Source organism: Chiloscyllium plagiosum, chromosome 13, assembly GCF_004010195.1.
Source record: "Chiloscyllium plagiosum isolate BGI_BamShark_2017 chromosome 13, ASM401019v2, whole genome shotgun sequence".
Taxonomy (NCBI): domain Eukaryota; kingdom Metazoa; phylum Chordata; class Chondrichthyes; order Orectolobiformes; family Hemiscylliidae; genus Chiloscyllium; species Chiloscyllium plagiosum.
In genome coordinates, this window is record NC_057722.1 from 5,341,845 (window position 1) to 5,366,530 (window position 24,686).

General features: G+C 40.9%; 1 protein-coding gene across 2 annotated transcripts in view; it reads right to left on the reverse strand.

Moving 5' to 3' along the window:
* Positions 1 to 24,686, reverse strand: part of sept2 (septin 2) — an 83,212-nt gene that overhangs the window by 19,103 nt on the left and 39,423 nt on the right. For both annotated transcript variants that reach the window (XM_043701736.1, XM_043701737.1), the window contains exons 3-7: positions 21,625 to 21,787; positions 12,230 to 12,316; positions 6,886 to 7,009; positions 6,277 to 6,411; positions 4,640 to 4,757 (exon numbers count right to left, since the gene is read on the reverse strand). In XM_043701736.1, the coding sequence (XP_043557671.1) occupies positions 4,640 to 4,757; positions 6,277 to 6,411; positions 6,886 to 7,009; positions 12,230 to 12,316; positions 21,625 to 21,787 (627 nt within the window). The remainder of the gene's footprint in view (positions 1 to 4,639; positions 4,758 to 6,276; positions 6,412 to 6,885; positions 7,010 to 12,229; positions 12,317 to 21,624; positions 21,788 to 24,686) is intronic.

Consider the following 24,686-nt stretch of genomic DNA (forward strand, 5'->3'; position numbering starts at 1 on the left):
ACATGCTTATCAAGGACACTCAATAGTTGCTCCTTGAACAAGCTCCACATATCAATTACGTCCTTGCCTTGAAGCTTACTTTTCCAGGCCACACATCCTAAGTCATGCCTCACAGCATCATAATTTTCCTGCCCCCATCTATAACTCTTGCCCTCTCCATTTATCCCTCTCCATCACTAGAGTAAAGGTCACTGAATTGTGGTCACTGTCCCCAAAGTGCTCACCTACCTCTAATTCTAACACCTGGCCTGGTTCGTTACCCAGAACCAAATCCAGTATGGCCTCACCTCTTGTTGGCCTATCTACATATTGTGTCAGGAAACCCTCCTGCACACATTGGACAAACACTGACCCATCTAACGAACTTGAGCTATAGCTTTCCCAATCAATATCAGGAAAGTTAAAGTCCTCCATAACAACCACCCTATTACTTTCACTCTTCTCTTGAATCATCCTCGCAATCCTTTCTTCTACGTTTCTAGGACTATTAGGAGGCCTGTAAAAGACTCCTAACAGGGTGACCTCACCTTTCCTATTCCTAACCTCAGCCCAAACTACCTCAGTGGATGAGTCCTCAAAGTTGTCTCAGCTTCTGTAATACTACCTTTGGTTAACAATGCCAAACCACCCCCTCTTTTACATCATCTCTGTTCTTACAGAAACATCTAAATTCTGGAATCTGCAACAACCATCACTGTCCCTCCTCTAGCTATGTCTCTGAAATGGCCACAACATTGAAATCGCAGGTACCAACCCACGCTGCAAGTTCACCGAGCTTATTTCGTATACTTCTTGCATTGAAGTATACACACTTCAAGCCACTTTCCTGTTTCCAGGCACCCTCCTTTGAGCTTGATGCCATGTTCCTAACCTCCCTACATTCCAGGTCCTGCACCCTAAAGCTACATTCTGGGTTCCCATGCCCCTGCAGAGTTAGTTTAAACCCCACCAAAGAGCACTAGCAAACCTCCCGTCAAGGATACTGGTGCCCCTCAGGTTCAGGTGTAGACCATTCTGTTTATAGAGGTCCCACCTTCCCCAGAAGGAACCCCAGTTATCCAGATACCGGAATCCCTCCCTCCTGCACCATCCCTGTAGCCACGCATTTAACTGTTCTCTCTCCCTATTCCTCGACTCTCTATCACGTGGCACGGGTAACAAACCAGAGACAACAACTCTTTGTTCTAACTTTGAGCTTCCAACCTAGCTCCCTGAAAGCCTGCCTAACATCCTCAGCCCTCCTCCTACCTATGTCGTTGGTGCCAATGTGAACCACGACTTCAGGCTGCTCCCCCTCCCCCTTAAGGACCCGGAAAACACGATCAGAGACGTCACGTACCCTTGCACCTGGGAGGCAACATACCAAACGTGAGTCTCTCTCGCCCCCACAGAACCACCTATCTGTGCCCCGAACTATCTAGTCCCCAATAACTATTGCTGTGCTCCTCTCCACCCTTCCCTTCTGAGCAACGGGGACAGGTTCTATCAGAGCATCTTACCCCTGGTTCTATCAGAGCATCTTCAGATACAAAAGATTTGTTTTAAAATTTATGATTAGAACAACTAAATGTCTGAAATAAGCAGCTGTGTGTAAACAAATGATCCCTGATGCTACTCTCCCCTTTATTCTGTGGACATCAACTTTGTTAGCAAGCCTATCATTTGGCACCTTATCAAATGCCTTCTGGAAGTCTGTACACAATGGCATTACTGTCATCAAACCCCTCAACAAAAAAGAAATGCTAGCTAAATAAGAGTTACCCCTAAGAAATCTATTGCAGCTCTCTGCAATTAATTCACTATTGTCCAAATGACTTACCTCACTGTTCTTTCACAAAGCTTATCCACCAGTAAGGTTAAAAAGGTCTGGCCTGTAGTTTATCCTTCCACTTTTTTTTTGATTAAGGGTGGAGCATTTGCCTTCTTCAGCCCTTTGCTCCAACCTTGCACCCAAAGAAAATTGGAAAATTATAACTTCTACTCCTGCAACTTCCATCCTCACTTCCATTAGCATCCTCCAATGTAATCTCCCTGGCTCTCGTGATTTATCAATTTTAAGTACGGCCAGATTTTTTTGGTATTTCCTCAAACAATGCATAGCCCACCTTCCTTTTTCACTTTGTCTTCTACCTTGTTACAGATAAACAGTGACTCAGTATCTGGCTCAATCTAAAACCCTGTTTTTTGGACTAAACATTGGCCCCACACCTCTTCTTACTATCCATCCATTTGCAGAATTGATATAGATGACATGTAGACTCTTCACATAAGCCACTGGCTCTCTTCCCAAACTTTCTCTTCACTTATCTTTCTTCATCTTCCTGCTGAACTGTTTATATTCAACCTGGTTCTCACTTCTATTAGCCATCTGACATCCATCATATGCAACCATTATAACCTCCATAGAAATCAAGAACATTTAAAGTCAAATTGAATATCTATTTAACAGCTGGAATAATATCAGCTCAAGATTTCAGTTTTGTTTGACTCATTCATGGTTGTGGGCATCAATGGCGAAATCAGCACTGAATGCCCATACCTAAATTGCCCGAGAGGTCATTTCAAAGGGCAGTTAGAAGTCAACACAATACTGTGGGTCTGGAGTCACATACAAGGGTGGCAGATTTTGTTTCCAAAAAAAGGATATTACCCACCAAATTTTGAATCGAACAAAAGTAGTAAGAAATAAAATTTCACCATCTGTCCAGATGTCCCAGCTTCTGGATTTCCAGCCCAGTGACATTAGCACTTTGGCACTACCTACCACATTTTCAAGGCACATAGCCTTCTTTGTTGCAGTAAGGCTCAAATCAGCTAAACACCATTTGTAGCCAACGTGTACACCACAGAATGGAATACTCACCTGCTTCATACTCTTAGGCCAATTGGGAAAAAATGCTTCAAGGTATACACTATGCATCATCCTTTATGTAAGCATTCAATTTTCCCAGAATCAATCCAAAGCGATCCTTAGCTCGGACTCTTTTGCCAACCTAATTTGCAACAAGCACAAGCAGAACGGTCTTTCCAAGTGAGGCTCCTTTCCTCATGACTCCGTTCAGCTAAACCTAGGGAACTTATTTAGCCTCATTTAACTCATCACAAATTCAATCTTTTCAATCCAAGTGAGGAGGTCCACAAACATTGCGGCACAGTTCACCAGTGGGAGCTTTTGGCCGTCAGCTACTCAACTTGTCCTGGAATCAGGCAGACTCCAAACAGAGACATTCCGGGAAAGTCCATAAACAGGTCTTTACAATGGCTTCCTGCACCATCTGTGTGTGGATGGCAATACAAGTCATATAAATAGGTAGAAATACTTGGGAATCCAACCCTTCAGACTAAGAATAAGGATAGTTTAAAACACAATTGATCACAAACCTGACATGTGAAACACTTCAAGAACTTGAGACTGTCTCAGTCTCCAGCGAACACACACAAAACAGTAGGGAGTGATCACTTGGGTCCTTGAGCCTGTCATTTGATTGGATTGCAAACTCAACTGTGCTTACATCTTCTACCTTGTGACTTATTGTACACAAACTCCCTAACTAACTGTGCCTTAAAAATATGCAATGACCCTGTCTTGACTGCTCTCCAACAGAATTCCACAGATTAATTTGTTCTAATTACCATACTAATTGGAAGGCACTGTGTTTAGAACCAGGTTCCTTAGCTCAACTTTCTCACAAGGAGACACATCCTGCCAGTATCCGCCCTATCATGTCCAGTTAAGATCTTACATTCCAATAATCACCTCTCATTCTTCTAAACTGCAATGAATTTAGACCAACCCTGACAAATCTTTCAAGTTCTTATGCCAGGAAACATTTAAATGAATTTTCTCCAAATGGATTCTAATTCAATTATATCAGTTTTCAAAAATGGAGACCAAAACTGCGCACAATTCTCCAGTTGGTCTCACAAACATCTTGTAACACTTTGGGGAAAAAAATCTCTTTTACATCTGTTGTCTTGCAATAAATGACAACATTGCATTTGCCTTCCAATTCATTTGCTCCACCTTTACAACTTTAGGGACTCATGTACCAGAATGCCCAGATCCCAGTGTTGTCGAGTTCTGCAGTATCCCTCCATTTAAACAGTATTCCAAATGCAAAATCTAGGCAAGTAGGTAGACTCCATTTAAACAATACTGGTGACCTTGTGGTTTTACTTGTCTTTATGCCTCTCACTATGTAATTGCTTCAAATCAGTTTGACTGAATTAGGAACTTGTGGGAAATTAGACATAGAACCACATCCAGTCCAATGTGCTCCACTTGGCTGATTAAACCTTCAGCACATTATTATATTAGGATGTTCTTTCTCAAATCATGTTAATCAGTTGTAAATGACCATTTAATAGAAGTGTCCTTGTGAAACTTTGCACCTGGAAATGGAGAGAGACTGCACAACTTGTATATGAAGAGACGAGCAGTTAATTTCCAAGCAGTTCATGAATGGAAGCTCAAGAAAAGCATTACCGTAAGACCAGGGTATGGAAAGATGGCACCCCTGAGACTGTTTAAGACATTGTCACCATACATCAATTTCACACTAATAATAGAGCTTCAAATTTCTCCACATAAAGTTTGACAGTGACACTAAATTTCCAAACACTTTTTAACTGTACCTACCCTTCTTTTGAGTCGCTCTCTTTCCTTCAGTGTAAGAGTGTCTGCCTTAGCAATAACAGGAACAACATTCACTTTATTGTGTATGGCTTTCATGAACTCCACATCTAGGGGCTTCAGTCTTTAAAAAAAAAGACAAATACAATTTGATAACACACCACACAGACTTGTGAGCAAAGTTTGAGCTAATGGAATAAAAGGAGAGTAGCAGCTTGGATATAAAGTTGGCTGAGTAACATGAAATGGTAGTGGAAGACAACTGTCTTCAGATTAAAGAAACACTTCAGCAATCGCAAATATCACTGTTCGAATCCCCTACTTTTGATATTAATTACCTATACTTTGGAATACAGTGCACAATTTCAAAATGCGCAAAGAAAACTAGGAAATATTATGAAATCGGAGTAGAGATGACCTTCAAAAAAAAAGACAGAGACCAGGCATTTTGGTAAAACGGGTGGACAAAAGTGACAGATGGAATTTAATACATAAGTGATTCATTTTAATAGGAAGAATAGTGAGGGGGAATAGAAGAAAACATACAATTCTGGAGAGAGTGCACCAGAAGGAGGGGCTGGGAAGATAATCATTAGAAAAGTGCCAGGGCTAGTGGAGAGAACAATGAAAGCATGTGGGCCTTGCCTTAATAAATGGGAACAGAGTGAACAAAAGCAAGGAAGTTCTGATGAACTCTTCAAAAAACCTAGCTTAGCCTCAACTGGTATAGTGGTCAGTTCTTGACATCAGATTTCAGCAAAAATGTGTAGGTATTAGAGTGCTGAATCGTTTATGAAAATTGTTCCAGGATTAAGAAATTTCAATTGTACAGATATATGGACAAAGTTGAGACTATTCTCCTTACTTATAGGAAGGTTAAAAGAGCTACTTCATGGAGTTATTCAAAATCACCAGGGGGTCTTGAACAGATTAGATGGGGATGAACTGTTCCCCCTGGTCAGATTGGGAACCATAAGATACTGAATTAAGGTGATTGACAAAAGCAGCAATGGCAACATAAATAAAAAGAGATTTTTTTATATAAACACAGCAAATATTTAAAGGTCTTGAAACCAATCCTCGATTGTGTGATGGAAGCAGATGTAATCATGGCTTTCAAAACGGAATTAGAAGATAATCTGAAGAGGCACAAAAATTATAGGGTTGGAGGCAAAAGAAAGGGCCCCAACTAGAATTGTTCTTGCAGAGAAGTGGCAGATAACAGGCCAAACGGTCTCCTTTTGTATTGTATCCTTTCTATGATTCCATTAACAGATAGTGGGAAGTTGTTTGCTGACAGGCTATTTTAAGCACTGCTGATGTGCCTCCTAAATACAGCTTTCCTTCAATTATGCTTGGTAGATGGAAAGAGAAAGTATAACAAAGTGATATGGATAAAAATTAAATTTTATGCACAGACACCAGACTCTTTCATTCTCATTTCAGCAGGCATACTGACCAGGTAATCATTCATGTCAAAATAGTTTGTGGTTGCATTCGCCAGTTTTCCATTCCTGACCACAGATTAGATGTACAATTGCACATTGCTTTAAAAGTCCAAGTGATAGTTTGAACCATATCAATAATTGGAAGCAAAATGAACACAAATTATTTTATTACACCAAACCAGGAATCATGCTTACCCATGGCCAAAAGGAGAGATGAAGTAAAAGCAACAATGGACCCGGTTATCAATAATGTGTCGCCTGTTCAATCCACTTTCATCATGAAGGTACCGCTCAAACTGGTCATCAATATATGAAATAATTGTCTTAAAACTGAAAAATATCAGAACAACAATCAACAAACTGGACAGGGACAAACAAACCTTCAATAAAAAACTCAAACTTACAATCCAACTGTTTTACAACCGGTCTACAGGGTTACTGTTGCAGCAATTCTTCAAAAGTTACTCAGTATGTCAAATTTTATTATGCTCACAATTATTCCAGAAATCCCAGTAATAAACTGCTAGAAGCTGCAAGTATGTCATCCTATGACAGTGCCAATGTAAGGAACACCACTACAGCCATGGAAAATAAAATAGGTACGAAATCGCTCCACGAGCAGAGGCACTTTTTATGCGCCGATTGATAAGCCATTAAAAATGGCAGCAAGCGCTCTTAGATATGTAGACATACGACACTTGCAAACTGCTAACAGATCACAAGAAACCAAAGTTTAAACAATTGCTTGTTGAAACTTGGATCACAAAAGTCATTCCAATTGCAATTTACAACAAGATAGCATACCAGTCTTGGCTGTTGATGGCATCCCCATATCCAGGCGTATCAACCACAGTCAGGCGCAATTTTACACCACGCTCCTCAATTTCAACAGTTGAAGCCTCAATCTGGACTGTTCTTTCAATTTTCTCTGAAATAAAGACAAATGCTTATGAGCCACTATGTGATCAAACTGATGTTTCATTAACAGTGTTTGGGTTTCTCCATGCATAATGAACATTGGAATCGAGAGTAATGGACCATTTGGCTCTTTAACCTTGCTCTGATCAGTATGTGTTCCCAAATCCACATTCCTATCTACACCAATAACTCTTCACTCCCCTGACTAACAATAATCTACCTCTACCTTAGATATTCAATAACCACATGTCCACTGCCTTCTAACACTGTGTTCCAAATTCTAGCAAACCTCAAGAAACATTTGCCCTCATCTCCATCTTAAAATGTTAAAAAGGTGTCCCCTAATCATGGACTCACCCACAAGCCTAAACAGCCTAATGTCCACTGTGTCAATACATTAGATGATAAGGGCCTGGAGGAATGCCCGAGACTTAATGGAATGAGGGAAAAGGTGATGGATATAATTAAGGGTTTGAATTAGCTGCAAAAATATGGAGAATAGTAATCAGTGGAAGAGCTTGATTGTAGGAGAAAGTGAGGACTGCGGATGCTGGAGATCAGAGCTGAAAATTGTGTTGCTGGAAAAGTGCAGCAGGTCAGGCAGTATCCAAGGAACAGGGGAATTGACGTTTCGGGCATAAGCCCTTCTTCAGGACACCCTCCTCATTCCTGAAGAAGGGCTTATGCAAGAGCTTGATTGTAGCTAATTTAAGTAATGCACTTTTAGACTGGAATTCTGTTTAAATACTTATTTTTTGGAGTATAAAATTGGCAGAGAATGGCTCATTGGTGACACTACAAAAGAGAGCTGCAACTAACAGAAACAAGAACAGAAGTACTGATAATTTTGAGAAATGAAGAGAATTTGGGATTTACAATAACCAAATGAAATCCAGAAATGCTCAGGTATAATCAAATTGATTTACGGCTCTTGCGATGCTGTGCCAGTGTCCTTAACCTGAAGCAAGAGCCCAGATTCAAGTCCCACCTGCTCCAAAGATGTGCACAAATAGATTTTAGAAAAATTAGAATTAGAAGACAAAAGTCAATAGTGTTAAAAGGATATAGGCAAATGGATCATTTATCTTCTACAAGATAGAAACTTACAGCAAAGGATGCTGAACTAAAAGGGAGAAAGATAAGTGATAGATTTGAGGTTTGAAAAAAATCTTGAAGGACAGTATCAAAACATATACTAAGTCTGCCCTCAGATGTCATCAAGGTCATGCAATTGATTTAAGGGCATGGGATAAAGAATAAAACACTTTTTTTGTCTTGGTAGATCTGGCAATCATATACGTCTGTTAACAATAATACATAGGAGATTTAATTGTAATATTGATCGGTCTCCAGCTTGGGAACGTGCTGCAATTAGCTGCAATATTTTTCAGAGTATTCGAATAGACTGCTTGAAGGAGAAAGGCCTTGGTTAAAGCCAAAGGCTCAAAGAATTTAGTGAGCCTCAAGGAGGAAGGCAAGGCCATCAGAAATCTGTTTCAATTTGGGAGATATGTTTCATCATGGAAGAGAGGGGGATGAAAAAAATTATACAGCATGGAAATCAGATAGTTTGGGTACACGCTTCAAGATCACTTGGTATGGACTGCAGCTTTTCAGGTTTTAGAGCAATTATAGAAAATAGTGAGGCACCAGATACATCTCACATCCAAAAGTTGCACAGCTTTGAGTATCAAACTGCCACAATTGACATAAAAATGGAGAAACTCAGGAGGTTTGAAAGTGGATCCAAAGAAATAGTTTATATCACAGTCTACTACAATTGCTTCAGGACTGAAAAAATGTGTTTAAAAAATGGTGGCTTTTGTACTTTTGACACAGGCAAAGGAGCAGTAAGGGAAACCCATGCTATGGAGGCTCCATACAGAAAATAAAGGGATTGCTAACTGCATTGAAAGCAGAGATGTAAAACAAAATGGGTATAAATTAAAGATGTGGAAGGGAAAAAATGGATCCTCTCTGCCGAGAGCCAAGTAAAATGAGACAGTGGGGGAGGGCTTTAGGATGGAGAAGGACAGACAGTTGAACTAGGTTACCTCAAATGATAAGTTAGTATTTGTCCCAGATCAGAAGTGTTGGAATACAACCTTGAAGAGATTTCTTAAAACTGAGTATACTGAGAGCTCTCTGTAATTCCAGTCTAATAGTTGAAATCACAAGGAGCTTAAACGTACCAAGACGTTAGATACAGGAACTCTGGTGAGAGTAGTGTACAAGTTATATTTTGGGTATGAAACAAAAACTGGTTTTCTTTTAATTTATCAGGTGATTTGGGATTAACGAGATTACACTTGGTGTTTAAAAAAAATCTTTGAATTTGTACACGTAGATGGTTTGGTTCATTATATTTTATCTTTGTTTCTTTACTTAATAAATTTGTTCTTGTGAAAGCGAAATGTGCAGCAATGCTTATGTTTCAGCAACAGACCATTTAATTAAAAATAAACAAAAATCAATTAAACCATGGCTTGAAAGAACAAGTTCCAGTCTGGGATCTTACTTGCCCAGAGTAATATTATAATTCTGAGGTCAGAGTTGAAAGATGGGACTTAAAAAATCAGAGGAGAATCTCGGCCAATGGGTCCAGGAGTAAACATGGCCTTGAAAGAGGCCACAAACTGTTGAAAGAAATCATATTGTAGGAGGGGGAGCTAGAACAGCAGACAGAAGCCAAGATAAAGCATGTAGTTCAACAAGGACAAGAAACACAGTACAAACCAGGACTCTCATCAGGACCAGAAGCCCAAGCCATCGGGAAGTCAGAGTCAATATACACAGCACAGGAAGAGGCTCTCTGGCTCATTGGGTCTCCGCCAGTCAAACATCCATCTATTCTAATCCCATTATCCAACACTTGGCCCTGTATGTTACAAATGCTCGCCCAAATAATACTTTAGTTATCTCAGGGTTCTGGTCTTTACCACTCTTTTAGGTGGACTTCCAGATACTTACTGTCCTCTGGGTTGTCAAAACCACCTGCTCCTTCCCCAGTTACTGACTCCGTGAAGGGGAAAGTTTTCAAAAACAACAAGGTGTCTAAACATCTTCAGAATTTGTACCCCTCAATCAGGGCTCCCCTCAGCCTTTTCCACTGTAAGGAAAATCAACCACAGCTGACCTACTGTCTCTTCATAGTGGAATTACTCCAACCTAAGCAATATCCTGATGAATCTCCTCTGTGCACTCTCTAGTTCAATTACATCCTTCCCTTGTGGCAGCCAGAACTGCACACATTATTCAGTTGTGGCCTGACTAGTATTATACACACTCCATCATAACCTTCTTGCTTTTGTATTCAATGCCGAGACTAGAAGGCAAATATTCCATTTGCCCTCACAACCACCTTTTTTTTCAAAACACTGTTTTATTGCCTTCAAGAATCTGTGGAAATTCACACCAAGGTGCCTTTCATCCTCTATTTCCTGTGGAGTGAGGGCAGTGAATTTGAAAATCATGTTATAAAATGGGCTTGAAACCAGTTAATCCCAATTGTTTGTTCTGTGCATTAATGACTCTTAATAATACATTGTTAAGTTGTTGAGCAGCTGCCTTAGGGGACTCTTAAGTGCAAAAAATTGAAAACCAAAATTTCCAAACTAGCACATGATAAAGGAAGAATCTAAAAGCACCAGAAGAGAAGCTAATTTGAGTGTAAGGTGAAAAAATTCTAATTTCTACTAAGCTGCAGTCCTGTTAACAGCACAAGAGTAAGATTATAGTAATTTAAGTTACATTAAGTGAGTAACTTAAAAGTTAAGGTCATGACCAAGTGGAAAGTCCATTTTGTGACATGTGGGGAGCAGTGAACACTTCCTAGATGAGCCTATGTGCATCAAATGTCACTGGCTGCACAAGGTGGAGCACCCAGTTTCAGAGTTTAAGATGCAGCTGCTGTCACTGAGATGCACCGACGTGGCAGAGAACCACATTGATAGCATGCTCAAAGAGGTGGCTACACTGCAAATTTGGGCAAGGAGAAACAGAGTGCAGATGACCCCAGAGAGGTCCAGCTCACAAACTTGTTTTCATTTCGTACACTGGTGAGGAGACAGGAGACAGCAAAGGCTGTGACATCACACGTGGCCCAGCTATACAGGAGGGAAAGAGGAATGGAAGCACAATAGCGATTGGGACTTCTTCAGTTATAGGAACAGACAGGCATGCGATTCCAAGGTGGGTTGGTGTTTCGCTGGTGCTACGGTCAATGACATCAGAGCAGAGTGAACAGTTAGAGGTCTTGTCCACATGAATGACAGAACAGGAATTTATGGAGCAGGTAGAAAATTACTACCTTCGAAGGTCCTGGTAGCTGATCTTTGGAATATTTGCAGTGTCACATACAAATGAGTACAGAAATAGGAAGACGTGACTGATGAATGTGTGGTTGGAAAGGTAGAGCACGAAGGAAGGCTTCAGATTCCTGGGGAAAGACAGCACGTACACCTGAACAAAACCAGGACTGAACTCCTTCTGAGGTATGGATCCTGGATCAATGGTGCTGGAAGAGCACAGCAGTTCAGGCAGCATCCGAGGAGCTTCCATTGATCCAGAATCTGGTTTCCAGCATCTGCAGTCATTGTTTTTACCTTCCTTCTGAGGTATGCCTCCAGCACGAGCAATAGGAAGTATAGAATGGTTCTAGGGGTTGGGCAGTTACAAGGATAAATTGAAAAGGTTGGGACTGATTTCCCTGGAAAGGAGACAGCTAAGAGGAAATAATGATAGCTTGCAAAGCAATGGTCAGAGTGGATAGGGAGAAAGTACTCCCACTTCTAAACAGATCAATAACCATAAGACAGAGTTTTAGTGTTCTTGCAAAAGAAGCGAGGGGGCAAGGAAAAGAGAGTTTTCAAACAGCAAGTACTAAAAGAACATGGAATGCACTGTCTGGAAGTGGTGGAAGGAAGGTCACTTGGGAGGCATTCAAGGTGGTGTTGAATAATTATTTAAAAGAAACAAATGTGCAGGATTACACGTGGCCTCCTTCCATACTCAAACATTTGAGATTCTGTGATCTGCCCAGAACAGTAATCCAAGACTACAACTAACACACCAGCTGATGAGAAAAGCTCTTCTTCCCCTTTCTTCAAAAATTAATATCAAACTAGATCCCCCACTTGTAACCAACATTTCCTTCAGCTCAAGGATTTTGAATAACATGCACATGCGTTTAATGATATTTATAAAAGAAGTTATATCAGCAGCACTTTACCTGCAGCTCCAGGTATAACTCTCTCAGGATAGAGGTCAGTCAGAAAGAGACTGTTGATTAATGTTGATTTGCCCAAGCCAGACTCACCTACATATAAAACAAACATGTTTAAATAGACGATCACCACATTGCTAGGAAGACTGAAACGCATTAGTTAATGCAAAACAATTTACAATTTTACCCCAATTGTTGAGGAAATGAAGCAAGTGAAAATTTACAAGTTGAAATTCTGGAGGCCAGTGTATTAATCATTATCCTGTTTTCCAACTCCAAGCAGTCCACATGGAACTCCCAAGTGACAGCTGTAAGATTCACCATCAAATTAACACAAAGCGGTTTGATGGCCCTCAAGTCAACATTCAAAAAAAGCTGATCCTCATCACTGAAACCTATTGCCTGAATGAAGCCTGTCTTCAATTCATTCTCAAGAACTTTGTAGGAGCTAGACTATTTATAAATGGGAATGACATTTTTTTTTAAATGATGATAATGATATGACGTTGCTTTGTGGTATCTTCTGTTTATGATAACATCAATGACCTTCGGTTTAGATGGAGAGTTTAGCCCCAGCTAAATGCTCCTTAATGATAACCCAATCTTGGAATTTCGAGGGCTGAATTTAAAACATGATCAGCAATCGAAAGGTAAACATTAACAGAAAAAGATAAGCTATCCAGTCTGCAAGATAAGTGGCAAATGAAATTTAACATATAAAGGTTAGTATAGTTAAGGTGAATGATTGGGTGGTTTCTGGATTGGTTTCTTCCCATCCTTCTTATAGACAATGCATGTTTCTCTAAAGGACTCTAAAGGTGCTAATATTTGAAACCAGGCATAAATTCCCTAAAAAAGCCATAGGATTTGCAATTGTAGGTAGAGTTTGTGTATTTCTTTTAATTTTTACTCAGACTCATGTGGTCATAGAGTCAGAGATGTACAGCATGGAAACAGACCCTTCGGTCCAACTTGTCCATGCCCATCAGGTATCCCAACCCAATCTAGTCCCACCTGCCAGCACCTGGCCCTTATCCCTCTAAATCCTTCCTATCCATATACCCATCCAGATGCCTTGTAAATGTTGCAATTCTACCAGCCTCCACTACTTCCTCTAGCAGCTTATTCCACATATGCACCACCCTCTGCGTGAAAAAGTTGCCCCTCAGGTTTCTTTTATATCTTTCCCCTCTCACCCTAAACCTATGCCCTGACCCCAGGGAAAATACTTTGTCTATTTATCCTATCCATCCCCCTCATGATTTTGTAAACCTCTATGAGATCACCCCTCTCCAGGGAAAACAGCCAGAGCCTATTCAACCTCTCCCTATAGCTCAAATCCTCCAACCCTGGCAACATCCTTGTAAATCTTTTCTGAATTCTTTCAAGTTTCACAACATCCTTCCGATAGGAGGGAGACCAGAACTGCACGCAATATTCCAAAAGTGGTCCAACCAATGTCCTGTACAATTGCAACATGACCTCCCAACTCCTGTACTCAATACTCTGACCAATAAAGGAAAGCATACCAAAATGCCTTCTTCACTATCCTATCTACCTGCAACTCCACTTTCAAGGAGCTATGAACCTGCACTCCAAGGTCTCTTTGTTCAGCAACACTCCCTAGGACATTATCATTAAGTGTATAAGTCCTGCTAAGATTTGATTTCCCCAAAATGCAGCACCTCACATTTATCTGAATTAAACTCCATCTGCCACTTCTCAGCCCATTGGCCCATCTGATCAAGATCCCATTGTAATCAGAGGTAACCTTCTTCGCTGTCCACTGCACCTCCAATTTTGGTGTCATCTGCAAACTTCACTAACTAAATCTCTGATGCTCACATTCAAATTATTTATATAAATGATGAAAAGTAATGGACCAAGCACCGATTCTTGTGGCACTCCGCTGGTCACAGGCCTCCAGTCTGAAAAACAACCCTCCACCACCCCCCTCTGTCTTCTACCTTTGAGCCAATTCTGTATCCAAATGGCTAATTCTCCCTGTATTCCACGTGATCTTACCTTGTCAAACACCTTACTGAAGTCCATATAGATCACGTCTACCACTCTGCCCTCAATCCTCTTAGTTACTTCGTCAAAAAACTCAATCAAGTTTGATTCATGTGAAACTGCACTGCAGATGCAGAAGCTAAAAACTAGGATCAGGATCAGGAGTAAGCATATTGAGCCCCTCGAGCTTACTCCACCATTTAATACAATCACAGCTAATTTCATGTTAGCCTCAACTTTACTTTCCTGCCCACTATCCATTACCCTTTAATCCATTACAAGTAAAATGTATATCACCTCATATTTACTCAATATCCGCTCCAGTGAGGTAGTGAATGCCACAGATTAACAACCCTTTGACAGAATTAATTGCTCACATTTTAAATTTGCCATTCCTTATCTTAACACCACGACTTCTTGCTCTAGATTGCCCCTTCAGAGAAAACATCCTCTGTACATCTACTTGATCATTGCCCTTTAGCATCTTCCATACCTCAATTAGAACATAGAAAAGTACAGCACAGAACAGGCCCTTTGGCCCACGATGTTGTGCCGAGGATTAATCCTAATGTAAAATAAAATAACTTAACCTACGCATCCCTCAATTCACTGCTGTCCACATGCATTTTCAGCAGTTGCTTACATGTCCCTAATGACTTTGCTTCCACCACCACCGCTGGCAATGCATTCCATGCATTCACAATTCTCTGCGTAAAGAACCTTCTTCTGACGTCCCGTCTATATCTTTCTCCTAATATCTTAAAACTATGACCCATTGTGTCAGTCAATCCTGCCCTGGGGAAAGGTCTCTGGCTATTGACTCAATCCATTCCTCTCATTACCTTGCATACCTCGATCAGGTCACCTCTCTTCCTCCTCCTCCTCAGAGAGAAAAGTCACAGGTTAGTCAACCTCTCTTCATAAGGCAAGCCCCTCCAGTCTAGGCAGCATACTGGTAAACCTTCTTTGCACCCTCTCCAAAGCCTCTATCTTTCCTATAATAGGGTGATCAGAACTGGACACAATATTCCAAGTGGGGTCTCATCAGGGACTTGTACAGCTGTAGCAAAACCTCGCGACTCTTAAACTTGATCTCTCTGTTAAGCAAGCATATGGTGTTTTGGCTTTCGTTAACAACCCTATCCACTTGGGTGGCAACTTTGAGGGATCTATGTACTTGTACACCCAGATCCCTCTGTTCCTCCACACTGCCAAGAATCCTGTCTTTAATCCTATATTCAGCATTCGAGTTCGACCTTCCAAAATGCATCACTTTGCATTTATCCAGGTTGAACTCCATCTACCATTTCTCAGCCCAGCTCTGCATCCTGTCTATGTCACTCTGCAGCCTACAATAGCCCTCGATACTATCAACGGTACCGCCAACCTTTGTGTCATCTGTAAATTTACTAACCCACCCCTCAACCTCCTCATCCAAGTCATTTATAAAAGCTACAAAGAGCAGAGGCCCAAGAACAGAGCCCTGCGGGTCCCCACTCAACAGTGACCTCCAGGCAGAATACTTCCCATCTACAACCACTCTTTGCCTTCTGTCAGCCAGCCAATTCTGAATCCATTTAGCGAAATCTGCCTGTATCCCATATACTTCCTGACTTTATGAATGAGCCTACCATGGGGAACCTTATCTAATGCCTTGCTGAAGTCCATATACCCCACATCCACTGCTCGACCTGTCTTGTCACCTCCTCAAAGAACTCAATAAGATTTGGGAGGCATGACCTGCACCTCACAAAGCCATGCTGACTGTCTTTAATCACGCTGTGCTTTTCCAAATAAGTCACAAATCCTATCCCTCAGGATTCTTTCCAAAACTCTGCAGACGTAACACTGACTGGCCTGTAATTGCCAAGGATTTCCCTATTACCCTTCTTGAAAAGAGGAACGACATTTGCCTCCTTCCAATCCTCCAGACTACTCCCATGGATAGTGAGGAAGCAAAGATTTTCGCCAGCGGTTTAGCACCTTCTTTTCTTGCTTCCCAGAGCAGCCTAGGGTAAATCTGGTCTGGCCCTGGCAACTTAGCAATCTTAATATTTTCCAAAATTTTCAGCACATCAACTTCATCAATCTTGATCTGTTCAAGCGTGTATCCCAGCTCCTCAAAGTTATCATTCACAACAAGGTCCCTTTCCTTAGTGAAAACCAAAGCAAAAAACTCATTTAGGGCTTCCACTATCTGCTCAGACTTCGTGCACAAGTTCCCTACGGTATCCCTGATCAGCCCTACGTTCTCCCTGATCATTCTCTTATCCCTCACATATGAGTTAAATGCCTTTGGGTTGTCTCCCTAATCCTTCTTACCAAGCCCCGTCCAGGCTCTCCTCAGTCCATTTCTGACCTCCTTTCTCACAAGCCTCTAGTCCTCTAAAGCTGTGCTAGATTCTGGCTTCCTCCACCCTACGTAAGCTGCCTTCTTCCTTATGACAGGAAGATCGTCTCCTCTCATCATTCAAGGTTCCTTAATCTTACCCATCCTTACCGGTCTCAGAGGAAAGAAATTGTGCATCACTCACAACAACTGCTCCTTAAATACAGTCTCCACATGTCTGCTGTGTCCTCTCTGTGGAACAATTGCTCCCAGTTTATACCTCTTTCATTCTTCTAAACATCAGAGAGAGTTACGTTAGTATCCAGCTTCCCAAACTCCCTTCAGAAGCACACCTGGAACCATGGTGCTCAAACCAGTCATGTCATTGCACTTCACAAACTCTCAGGCCACTGGAAACCAAGGTATCATCCAATTATGCACCATTGTAAACACTTTGAATCATAGAATATTTTTTCCAAATTAATGGCATATGCTGGCTCTGGCAGAGTCCATCTCATGGCTGTGGCATACAGCATTGAAGGAAAAATTCTATCCTGACTGAAGAATTACACTGTGGGTTTGAAAACAAAAAGACTGGGTGTGAAACTCAATCCAAGACATACTAAGATCAATAACACTAAATTAGTAATTCTTCCTCTCTTAGCTCTCGCAAGTTTAACATGGACCCAGAATGTGACACCACAAAAATGCTTCACTGCAGCATTGGAGATTGTTTAGGATGTCAGAGATGGGAGCTTATACATCTGTGTTTGTTCAAATGTAGCCTCGAGATAAAGGTCCAGAGAAAGTACAGCTTCTAACAGTGTAGTGGTTTAGTTAGAACAATTAAATGAGTGAAAAAAGGACTTGTGACTGCAGTGGGGAGAACAGTTTGATCAGTTGCACCAAAGGAATGTTTGGAGATCTGTCAATGGATGGGCCACCCAAGACATATCCTAGTTTACAGAACTAAGCAACTAACATCATTGTATGTAGAATTACTCAGTAGTTCAATAAAGATGTACAACATTTAGAAGAACACTATCCAAGTTGCTTTGTGCTATTGATATCAGGACCAAAATCTCAACTAAACATAGGGCTTTACAACCCCCATTCCATTTCTTCCTCCGAGCACGATTAACTTTCAGTCAGTGCCTATGCAATTCTTCCTTGATTAACTCTACCATACTCACTTTCAGAAGTACAAATGCTTCAAGCACATGATTCCCATAACATGATCTGTGTGGATCACAGCTCTACCAGCTTCCTACTGAGATTTCAAATCAATAATAGCTGGAGGACAACCATGCCAAACCTAACCAGAACAGACAAGGAATGGAGAGAAAGCAAATGAAATGAAAGCTGGAGCTATGATCCAAGCACCATGCTGAAGCTGCACAACATTCTACACCACGAATGTGTGCTGGACTTCACTGCACCCAATGCCACACAAACTCAGTTGGAAAAAACTGCATAGAGAGCATACCACTAGGCAAAAATGCATAAAACGGAGTGTGTAGTACTCACGATTCAGATTTATGTCAATTAGCTGTAGGACCCTTCAAAGTACAAAATGATCAGAAGAATCCTTCAAGGCAATAGGACAGGTGAATAAGTTGGTTAAGACATACAAGAGACCAATATTCAATGCCTCTGCTAATAAAGGCAACAGCAATAAGGTTATGATGGAGCTGTATAACAACATGTTATGTAGGGCACAGTTAGAGTACTGTGTACAGCTTTGGTTACCACACTATTGTGTGGATGTTATTGCAGTAGAAAAGAGCGCACAGGAAGTTCACCAAGATATTGCCTGGGATAGTGTGTTTCAACTATGAAGGCAGAACAAATTGGCTGCAGTTGTTTCCCTTAGTGCAGACAAGGATGTGGGGGACCCTGATTGACGGGTACACAATTATCAAGGGCATGGATAAAGTAGATAGGAAACAAATTAGTAGAGATCAATAACCTGGGGCCATCATGTCACTGAAGTAACAATTCAGGAACCCAGCCTTGGGTTCTAGGGACATGGGCTAGAGGTTTAAAAGGAGATTTTTAAGAAAATGTTGTCACCTATAGGATAGCGTGCTTCTGGAACACACACAAAGGGAGGCAAGAATTATCACAACATTTTATTCGTATGAGACAAATCACTTCAAGTATCATAGAATACAGACTACAAGACTAAAGTAGATAGGTACTTGGTGACCAGAGTGGATACAATGGACTGAAGAGCAGTTGCACAAAGAAAAGTGCATTCAAAATGCCTCAGCTCCAAATGGAAGGCACTTCACAGAACGTCTAAGTCATTTAATCTTCCCCAAATTAAATACAAAATTAATCACACTAAGCAATGTTTTCATTTTGTTTCCTTTTTAAAATGAACGTAAAGTTTGTTTGAAGCAATTAACCTCAAGGAAAGTGTAAATATCATTTTGTAACAAATTGATATATCAAATTTTAAATCTTGACTGATCATCTATCCTCCACCCACAAGAACATACAAATTAGGGAGTTCTCTTTTAAGTTCATTCAGTGGGATGTCAATGTCGCTAGATGGGCAATAAGTGTTGGTCTAACTGCTGAAATGGCAGTTACAAGTCAGTCATGTTGCTATGGGTCTGGAATTATATGTAAACTCGACCAGGTAGAATGGCAAATTTCCTTCTCCTAGGACATACGTGAACCAGATGGTTTCCAATAACAAACAACAGTGATTACATGCTTTTAATTTCAGACTTTTATTGAAATAAATTCAAAATTTTACCATCTGCTCTGATAGGATTCAGACCCATGTCCCTAGAACCCAAGGCTTGGTTCCTGAATTGTTACTTCAGTGACATTATTACATTCAATTCCATGCAGTCCTACAAGCCAGCTTCATCATTCAGCTAAATTATGCCCGATCTGGATTTTGAATTTCACTTTTGATCTCCAATAACATTTGATTGCCCTTCCTAAAATGAATCAACACCTGTATTGAAAACAATTTAATGATCCCACCTACACCACATTCCAACGTGGACGATTCCAAAGTCACAAAACCCTCAGGAAATAACTGCACCTCATGGCCATCCTAAAAGTGCAATTTCTAAACTTTAAAACTGTACTCACAAGAGACATCCTTTCTGCACTGACAAGAAACATTCTTTCCACATTGTGTCATAGAGGTGGTCAGCAGAGAAACAGACCTATTGGTCCAACTCATCCATGCCAACCAGATATCCTAAATTAAATCGAGTCCCATTTGCCAGCACTTGGCTCACATACCTCTATTCATCCTTCCTATGCATATACCCATCCAGATACCTTTTAATGTTGTAACTGTAGCAGCCGCCATCACCCTCTGCGAGAAAATGTTGCCCGTTAGTTACCTTGTCAATCTTTCCCCTCCCACCCTAAATCTATACCCTCTGGTTCCAGACTCCTCCATCCCCAGGGAAAAAGACCTTCTCTATTTACCCTTTCCACGCCCCTCATGATTTTATAAACCTCTGCAAGGTCACCACTCAGTTTCCAACGCTCCAGGAAAAAAAAAGCCCAGCCTATTCAGCCACTCGCTATAGGTCATATAGCAAGTGGCTGAATAGCTTAGTAGGTTTGGCAACATCTATGGAGAAATCAGAGTTAACATTTTAGGTCCAGAACCCTTCCTCAGAAATGACGACAGCTAGAGAAAAAGCTTTTATGCCAAATACTTTGGGGAGATGGTGGTGGTGGGTGGGGTGCAACAATAGGTGGAGATGGATCCCAAATCGTTGGACAGAACTACAACAGTTGGACAAAGGAGTGAATAAATGATTAGTAGTTGTTCATTGTCCTAAGTTAATGGAGGCCAGTTGACTGGTCTCAACACACCACCTTGTTCCCTGCATAACAAATCGGTCTCAGACTTGCTGCAGTGCTCCAACAAAGCTCAGCACCAGCTAAAGAATAGCATCTCATTTTCTGCTTGGAAATTCTACAGCCTTCTGGACTCAATAGTAAGTTCAACAATTGTAGAACCTGAGGCACCTTCTCCCATATTCTTAACCTAACCCCGACACAGCAGGCCTTGTTACCACATGGGCTGCTATCTCACACAATCCATCAGGAGGCACTTAGCATCCCAATTAATAGCGAATTAGTCTCCAATTCAGATCATTATCTATCTCTATGTCTGCCAACTGTTCTCTCTCGAGAAGCTGTCTCCACCTCTTGTTGACTCCTTATCCCTCCTCACCACCTATCTTCTGAATAAAAACATTTCCTAGCTACGAACAGTTTTGATGAAAGGTCACTAGGACGAAAGGTTAACTGATTTCTCTCTAAAGATGCTATGAGACCTGCTGAGCTTTTCTGGCAATTTGTTTTTGATCCTTTTACATTCAATTCCTGTCAAAGAAAGCATAGCATTCCACTAGCCTACTAATGATTTGCTTACCGACATGCTAACCTTTTGTGACTCATACATGAGAACACCTATATCTCCTTGCACCTTCAAATTCTACAGTAGTGCTCCAACTAAGGAATATTTGATTTTTTCCCCCCACTCTTCCCGCCAAAGTGAACATTTTGGATTAGATTAGATTCCCTACAGTGTGGAAACAGGCCCTTCAGCCCAACAAGTCCACACCGACCCGCCGAAGCGTAACCCACCCAGACCCATTCCCCTACATTTACCCCTTCACCTAACAGTATGGGCAATTTACCATGGCCAATTCACCTAACCTGCACATTTTTTGTATTGTGGGAGGAAACCCACGCAGACACGGGGAGAACGTGCAAACTCCACACAGTCAGTCAGTCGCCTGAGGCGGGAATTGAACCTGGGTCTCTGGCGCTGTGAGGCAACAGTGCTAACCACTGTGCCGCCCACATACTACATTATACGCTACTTTGTATTAAACCTGAGCAAGGAACTGCCCAACACTAGAATGAGACTCAACACTTCCAAACCTCAAAATGAAACACCTTGATGACAGGAAAAGAAAATCCTCAGTTGCCCATCCCAACACGGTAAAAGACCAAATTTTACAAAAATACTAAAACTCAAGGAAAACAAACAAATCACACTTACCAACTACCATCAGTGTGAATTCAAACCCTTTCTTCACAGATTTGCGATGCACCTGGTTAGGGAGATTGGCAAACCCCACATAGCCAGGAGTCTCTGGGTTTGTGAATTGAGCTTGCTGCTGCTGCTGCTGTTGCTGTAACAGTTGTTGCTGCTGCTGCAGCATCTGCAAAACATTAGTTTACACAAAATTAGAAACTGCTGTGGTTCCACATGGAATCTTTTAGCACCTGCCTTCACAAAATGTGGATCCAAAAATCATTTGTAATCTTCCTGTAAATCCACAGCAAATTCTCCTTGGTCCAAATGCTGTAAATCATGACTTTTAATGAATTATACTGTTCTTGTAATTCTTCACCTTTTTCCCCCAAACGCAAGACTTAATGCATTAAATTTGACAAACAGCTTGAAACTTAAGCAAAATGGAAGATTTTCCCAACACATTTACAATAGATTCAACAGAGACTGAAGAACATTTGAAAAACATTTGATTTGTATTCATCAGTTACTCAACTTCTTGCAGTGCTCAAAATCAATTTGTTTCTCTCCAATCACTACATATTGATGTTTTGCTTGTATTGCCAACAATTTTGCTGACAGTTAGCATTCAAAGGATTCAGACTTGATTATCACACGGGTCAATTCAACTTCAGAGGGTTGTAGACTTCAGACTCATTCCATCCTGCTCCAGCTTCTTCACAGAAGTTGTCTTATGTACACAACGTAACAATATAGCCCTGAGGCCAAGCAAAGTTTGTTTATACATCTGCAGAGATTTTTCTCTCTCTCTAATACTTTAAAATTCAAGTCTTCAGTAGTAACCATGCAACTGCAGGACAATACAAAATTCTACCTACCTCTAAAAATGCTGAATTTCGTTTTAATTTTAAGTGATTGGTTAAGAAACTGTTAATACCCAAGATAAGATTTTTTAAAACTAAGAAGTTTAAGGGTATAATTCGAACAAATGTGATTAAAAAAGTAGGATTCTTCAGAGGACAAATGCACTCATGGACTCTTTTGTTGTCCACGTACAACTCCTCACCATACAGCTTTTTACATTTTCTACACTTGAAAATGCAATAGCCCACCTAATCAGAAATATTAATCAACTACATTTTCCCAAATTCAGTTTATACTCAACACCGGTACTTAAATAAGTCTATTCTTAAAGTACCGAAATATTATCCCATACCTTCAAATGATGTACATTTTTGAGCCTAACACCAGTTTAGCCCCAGAGTGTTAATGCAGAACTTCTTTTGGGTTCTTGACTGTTTTGTCTATAGCCTTGCTGCCATTTGACCAGAAATAGAAACGATCTCTTATGAATAGTGCTCAACTCCATTTGTTACTCATCACAAAATGGAAGGTGATGCAGCAAGGTCTGAACAACATTCAGGCTTAGGCTAATAAAACAGCAAGTAACATCAACAAACCAATACAGGCACTGATTAAATTTTCTCAATAGAAACAATTACCAGTATCTCCATTTGACACGTAATGGCTAAATCTCAACATCTTGTGGTTAATATTAACCAGGAGCTTAACTGAACCCACCACACAAATACCTAGGGCTTCCAGGTCAGAGACTGTTATTTTGCAGCAAGCAACTCAAACTTCCCAAAGTCTGTCAGCCAGGAATGTGACTCAATAAGCTCCACTTGCCCGAATGCAGCTCCAACAACACGAGATGCTCAACACCATCCAGGATATAACAGTCCATGATTGACACTGCCCAAATTAAACACTCACTTCTTCCACACTGCCACTGTGCACTATCAAAAGGTCATCAACAAGACTCCTTACACACAACCCTAAATCAACAACCTCTACCATCCTAGAATACTTATATATTCTCAAGTCGTTCTAAGGCAAGATGGTCTGTGACACCACACTTCCTTCAATATGGCTGCCAAGATTCTGAAATTCCCTCTCTAACACCACATTTAACAGCTAAGTTACCTTAAGTGCACTTGAACAGCAGGGACCTACTGGGTTTAGTGCAAAAAAGGTGAATTTAAGTTCACTATTTCTTCCTCAACTGGTATGGATAAAGTAGGCTGAGTGGGCTCTCTGGTAAAAATTCCAATGCTTCTTTACTACTGTGTGTCCCTCCACTACATGGACTACAGCAGTTCAAGGAGATGAACCACATTTTCTGAACAGCAGACAGTAATAGTGGCCTTAACAGCAAGGTCTGAGAAGGCATGTCGCATGCACATGGGGACAAGAGGAGAACAGAATTGAGAGAGGGGGAAAGAGGTCAAACTGATAATGAAGGGGTTCGAAAGAGTACTAGAAAGAAAATGTGAAGATTTCACTGGTAGTGGGGAGAAACAGAGAGCAAAGACCTTACACTTCTACCAACAGTGGTTCAGGTCCAATTTTTTCAGAGAACGTGAAGAGAATATGGAACTTATTACATGGTGTATTTGAGAAAAATGACACATTCATTCATGACAAATCTCGATAGGCATGAGGAACAAAGAAATAGATATGCTGACAGGGTCCAAAGAGGTGATGAGAAAAGATGTCTATTTGCGGATGTCTATTTGCGTAAAAACATGAGCATAGACCTAATGGAATAAGTGAGTTATTAATTATTGTAACATGCGTCATTAGTTGGTCAACAATAATACCCAGCCCCATTCAACTTGACATAGTTTATGGTGCCTCTCCCAACTCTGCAATCTTTGTGATACTAATACCCCACGTAGTGTTACAGGGAATTCTAGTTATTAACCACTGGAGATAAAATCAACAGTAAGAGGGATCCACATCGGAAGCTGTGGTACGCGGCAATGGTGTCCACCACACTCTACACTCCAGTCTAGTTTCTCATGGGAGGAGTTGCATGCAAGTGAGGTATCAAAGCAAACATGGTACAAGATGCATCCTACAGATTGCAGGCGACAGATGTATTTTGCATTTTGAAATTAAGATAATGAATAGAGCCCAGTAGCACCTGTGCTAATCAGACAATACATTCATCCTAAAGTTTCTTGGGTATACCTAACAAGTCAAACTTTCCACCTCATAGACAAAGGGGCTTCAGTTAGCCA